Source organism: Ascaphus truei, chromosome 3, assembly GCF_040206685.1.
Source record: "Ascaphus truei isolate aAscTru1 chromosome 3, aAscTru1.hap1, whole genome shotgun sequence".
NCBI lineage: Eukaryota > Metazoa > Chordata > Amphibia > Anura > Ascaphidae > Ascaphus > Ascaphus truei.
In genome coordinates, this window is record NC_134485.1 from 414,741,361 (window position 1) to 414,747,360 (window position 6,000).

Consider the following 6,000-nt stretch of genomic DNA (forward strand, 5'->3'; position numbering starts at 1 on the left):
TGTTTTGATCGCGCGCTCGCAAGCAAGCTCTCAGCCTGGACGCAGCCTTAAGCTTCTCGATGTTCGAGAATCCATTTCAAGTGCCTGATCTTTTTCAACTTATCTTTACCTCCATGTCATGAAAGCTCTTCAAGCACGTTTTGTAGTTTAAATCCAATTTTGGGTAATTCTGCATGCTTTGTATTCTGGTTATTAGAAAGACTTTAGTTCCTCTATCATAATATTATATAATTAAGGGAGATATCTTTATTTTATCTGTGGAAAAAAATGAATGACAACTGATGTTCCTGGTGAGGAGATCATATACTCCATGCAAATCATTTCTAGTTTTATCGTTGAAAATTCTTGGAACTGGCAAAGTATGAACTTAAATGAACGTATCTAAAATGTTGCGACAGGAGCAGTATAATAACTTGTTACATTTGAGTATAGGGAAGATCCTAACTCTATCAAGACGAAATCGGAGGACTCTTGTACAATCTTATATCTTATGTTTATCAAGAGCAACCCTCAATGAGCAGAGGTGTTTATTTACTAAAGTTTGCAAAAAAACTGGGGTTAAAACCAGTGCACAATGCGGCACCATATGTATCCAAGAAAAGGAATCCCATTCAAATTGGAGTTTTTCCTTTAATAAAATGTATGCAATTCTTTTGCACCGGTTCTGCTCCAGTTTTGCAGCCAGGTAGACTTTCATAAATAATCCCTCATATCCCTATATTTAGTGAACCTGAAATATGACCATCTGCCAAATAATGGCTCACGCTGAGGAATAGATTGAAAGTGTCATACAGATGATAGTGAGAAGACGAGTATTCATTTGAATGACTGTTTTCACATGATAGCCCACCTGTGACCACGAACTTGCTGTTTATCCCCAGCCTAAAGGTTATTAAAGTTGTGCGGAGGTTGGCAATGGTCGTTTGCGCATTATTTTACTTTAAAATGGGGAAAATGTTGCATATGTTTGGAGACAGAGTTTTCTCATGAATTCTTTAACAAAATAACCTACCAAATGTGACCAAATTCGCAAACTTTTCACACTATTGGTTATTTGAATATGTATGGACATGTTGTTGGTATCTGTTTTTCCATGAAGATGGTGCTGTGATAGACATGTTCATCCTGCGTCTCTTTGCATTACTGTAACACTGTAGCAGTTTTGCATTGTTTCCCTTTTGGTATCATTTCTCTATATCAGTGTTTCCCAACTCCAGGCCTCAGGGAATCCCAACAGGTCAGGTCTTAAGGATATCCCTGCTCCAGCACTGGTGGCTCAGTCAAAATGACTGAGCCGCTGACTGACCCACCTGTGCTGGAGCAGGGATATCCTTAAGACCTGACCTGTTGGGGTTCCCTGAGGACTGGAGTTGGGAAACTCTGCTCTATGTGCTACTACATACGACTCTCTCCCTGTGTCTCTCTTTATTCTTTCCTCACCCTCCTTACCTGTTGCTATACTCTGTCTTTACATTTCATATTGAGGATGTCATGTATGCCAAAGGAATTTAATATGTCATTCTATGGGGTTCTTGTATTATACCCAAGTCTTAGGTGAAACCAATGTCACCCAATGTTTTAAAGAAAAAAACCTACTGTGCTCAATAAATTCTTTACTCGGGTGCATCTGATGCAGCCACAGAATGGCTGCATTTTTCACTTTCCGTAATATGTACATCCCTCAGTATAATGCCAGCCAAGGATATTTAAACAGAAGATCAGTTACATCAAAGCTATCCTCAATCTATTTTATTAGAACCGATGTGGTTATTTTATTTAAAACAAAGTTGATGCATCTGTTGCCAGGTCGCTAAAGACATTTCTTAAGTCTGTTTTGTGCCGTCTGTTGAAGTTTAATGATTAATACTCTTTGTTCTGTTTCAGACAATGCAATAAAACATCCAATGGCAGTGACAGTTGTGATTTAATGTGCTGCGGCAGAGGATACAACCCATACATGGACAAAGTGGTTGAAAGATGTCACTGCAAATACCACTGGTGTTGCTATGTGACCTGCAAAAAATGCGAAAGGACCGTCGAGCGATATATTTGCAAATGAACTCTGCCCACAGCTCAAACTTCAGCAAAACCAAAGCACTATTCATAATAGGAAGGAAATTCTTCTGGACTATGCTTTGCAAAGACGGGAATTAAAAAATATATGTGCCAAATGAAGTTAAAAAAAATACAATTTAGGAAACAAATTTTGTACCAAACTTCTAGGCATGTTTGACTGACTGAAATGTTGCTTCTGTGAAAATGAAAGATTCCAGTATCTTATTTTAGGATGAGCAGATCAACTGCAGTACTTTTGATGTCTGAAGAAATCTATCCAACATGTAAATACCCAACCCAAGATTCATCCCTTTCAGCATGACCCAAAGACGTTGGGGTGATCCACTGCTTTTCTTACAGGACGGTTCTATCGAGGACATATTGGCAAATCTTTTACACACAATCCAGGAGAAGCTGGATTGGAGGAGAGAGACCATCAGACGGATACTCAAACGGGAAGGTGGAAAAAGTGCAGTGACAAAAGAACCATGTAATCAATCCCATTCAAAGTCACAATGCAGGAGCTCTGCTTACTTTCCTCAGAATTCCATGCCGTGCAGAACATTGCTTGGTCCAGTTAGACATGTTCCAAGGACCTCAGCTCAAGGCCATGACAACAGTGTAGTCCCACTGTCAGTGGATGTACAAATTTTTTTTTGTATGCTGAACATACAGAGATATTTATAATAAATATAGCATTTGCTTTTCTTTATTCTACCTTTTTTTTTATATATATAAATATATATAATTATAAATGTAATTAAACTGCATAAAGTTTATACGAAATAAATGCTAAAGTTAAAATGTAAGATGGTCTCCACAATATATTTTTTATATTGGTTTTCTTTACTATTTGTTGGACTGCCGCCTATTTTTCCAGGGGTAAAAATGATATGATGTAAGGTTTTCAAATATGCAAATGCAGATGTCCACTCTCGCTGATTTGCATGGAGTCTCAGTAATTTGGAAACTATTTAGCATAACTGGTCTCACTGACAGTAATGTTTCCATGTAAATGCCATTTTATGGGGTCCAGAACCTCCAAAATTCACTGGTTTCCGTACTTCGAGGTTGGCATCGTTTGGAAAATGCAGAAAGGCAAATTATTCTTTAAAAAAGATCTATTTTGCTATAAGAATTTCCCTTTGAATAATGAAATACACATTTAGGGGTTCATTATACATTGCCTGAAGTGACCATTCCACCCATTTTTAGATGAACACCCCCATGGACTTCAATGGCGACTTTATGCAGAAAACGGCCAAAAATATTTTAGACGTAAAATGCATTATGTAGCAATCAAATGCACCCATTAAACAACTAAATTACATTAGAAAATATATCCAGTGTTACATCATACATCACCAAAGATGGTTAAAAAAAAAATCATGTTAAAAACTGATTTATTAAACCCTATGTCAATTATTTTGGTGATTATCCTACTTAAAAAAATTATATTAAGGTGCATATCAAGTAAAATGTGGTGCAATTTTGGAGCAAAAAAAACCCTGCACCAAAGCACAGTAGCAATGGGAAAAATCCCAATACAATCTGTTTTTTTTTTTTTCGCTGATGATACCTAGGGTGCTTGTGTACCTACACCCTGGTGTCCAGCAAACAGCCCTTCCCAATGTGTGTATGAGGGCAGCACTACCCTCCCCTTGCGTTGGCGCACAGATGCTCCTGGTTGCGGCCTGACCAGGGAGGGGATATATATAATTATGTTGACATCATAATTGCTGTTAGGGTGAAATATGACAAGGTTGGAGGAGACACGATATGTGAGGCATTCGATAAAGCATTCATTGTCCCCTGAATGACAAACTTATCATTTTCCAAGAAACCCCCCAATCGTGTTTATTTTCCTTGTAAGGTGGAATCGGCCTGTGTTCAGGCCAGCTGTTACATTGGTAGGAGATAGAGATAAAAGTAGAGGGCTGCTGCCCTAACGATGTGATTTTTTATACTTTATTTAAAGAAAACAGATTTGGTGATTTTAAGAGGCCTTTTATGCAGTCGTCAGTGATCACTGATATATGTGCATTTCTAATAAACCTTTGTCAGACTGGGATTGTTTAATAGATTTTTACATTGTCCATTTTTATTTGACTACAAATTAAATTTGCAACGTGTGTGTGTGTGTGTGTGTGTGTGTGTGTGTGTGTGTGTGTGTGTGTGTGTGTGTGTGTGTCTGTGTGTGTTAAATAATAACACAATTGGTTAAAGGGTAGAAGGGTTTAATTTTTTTAAATTCCCATAATTCCATTTTTTACACGAGTTCCGGTCACTTTTTTTTTTTATCCCGGTTGCTCATCTCATTGGGAAATCGTTCAATAATATTTAATTTAGGGGAAATATTAAAATATTTTACTTGGGAACCTATTAAAGATGGCTGCCATTGAGATGTAATACTGCACTATAGCTGATAACCTGTATGTATGCGTTCCTAACCAGTGCTTAATAAAAGCAGCATTTATAGTATATTATACCAAATTTCTTGGCAACTAAAGCAACCGGGTAGTACAGGTAAAAACAGATATTCACTTGGCGCTTCTATCGATGTGGGTTACAAATATGGCACACTAATCACCGTAAGTGATTAGTGTCAATAATAACTATATACAATGAAATATGATGAAAGATGTATAGTAATCAGTTTTATGCAGTCGACCTTCAATGGGCCTTCCCTCGAAGTCCTCAATAGTTGTATGGGGCGAGAGTTCAGGGAGCGCAATAAACCGGAAAGTGCATATAATAAACACCATGGTGTAATACTGATAGTAGCTGGCAGCCTGAACAAATCACTAAAAAGATATGCACTCACATAAGATAGAGTTAAATGTTCTGACTCAGAGCCCTAGAGGGAAACTCCTATATAGGATTACATGTAGGTCGTGACAAGAGGAGGGTTTAAACCTCCTCTTGTCACACGTGGATGATATGAAACAAAATCAGAGAGACACAATAGTGTAGGATGTCACTGATGTATTCAGGGGGACCCCTGATGAAGCATACTGTGCGAAACGCGTAGCGTCCTGACTGTGAGTGATCAAGCCAACGGAACCCCGACGGCCTAAGTCATCACGTGCAGACGTAGACCACAGGAGTTGTGGAAACGCGGAAGTGGCGGCGAAGAAACAACGCAGGGAGCTGACAGCGCACCAGCCCCGCTGCAGAAGCCTGCATACCCGCGAGACCACTACCTCCATCGGCGGATGTATCCCTGTAAGGTGTATCATGCAAATGCCCTGGCCGAGGGTTACTATGTGAGTAGCCCCCTCCTGTTGGCTTTTGTAATGAATACATCAGTGACATCCTACACTATTGTGTCTCTCTGATTTTGTTTCATATCATCCACCATCCACGTGTGACAAGAGGGGGGTTTAACCTTCAGTTGTCTGGACCTCAGTGGGATTCTATATAGGAGTTTCCCTCTGGGGCCCTGAGTCAGAACATATAACTCTATCTTATGTGAGTGCATATCTTTTTAGTGATTTGTTCAGGCTGCCAGCTACTATCAGTATTACACCATTGTGTGTTTCTCTGTTTTTATTATATGCACTTTCCGGTTTATTGCGCTCCCTGATCTCTCGCCCCATACACCAGGGTAGTACGCCATTTTTAGTAGAGTGCCACAAACAAACACACACACACACGATCCAGTCTTCCTCACAGGTGAGTGATAATACCTTGTTGCCTCTGTCCTTTATGTCTATCCCCAAATTTCCACTCAAACTTGACACCTCCCTGCCTATCACAGCCAATGATTTGACCCTCCCCCTAGCCTAGCAACACAGCCTCAACCAATACATACACCCCTGCCTTATCTCCACCTAGTAACAACCAACACATTTTCCCGCTTAAATTCACCAGTTTTCTGTTCAAAAGATAAGATCACATTTAACACATTATTTATAAAATGTGTTACCAGGAAGTAATACATTG

At 39.2% G+C, this 6,000-nt stretch overlaps 1 protein-coding gene across 1 annotated transcript in view; it reads left to right on the forward strand.

Moving 5' to 3' along the window:
• The window catches only part of WNT11 (Wnt family member 11), a 95,547-nt gene extending 92,683 nt beyond the window's left edge, over nt 1–2,864 (forward strand). Inside the window, exon 6 of the mRNA XM_075592686.1 lies at nt 1,885–2,864. Coding sequence (XP_075448801.1) covers nt 1,885–2,059 — 175 coding nt within the window. The 3' untranslated portion in view covers nt 2,060–2,864. The remainder of the gene's footprint in view (nt 1–1,884) is intronic.
• Nucleotides 2,865–6,000: the final 3,136 nt, after the last annotated feature.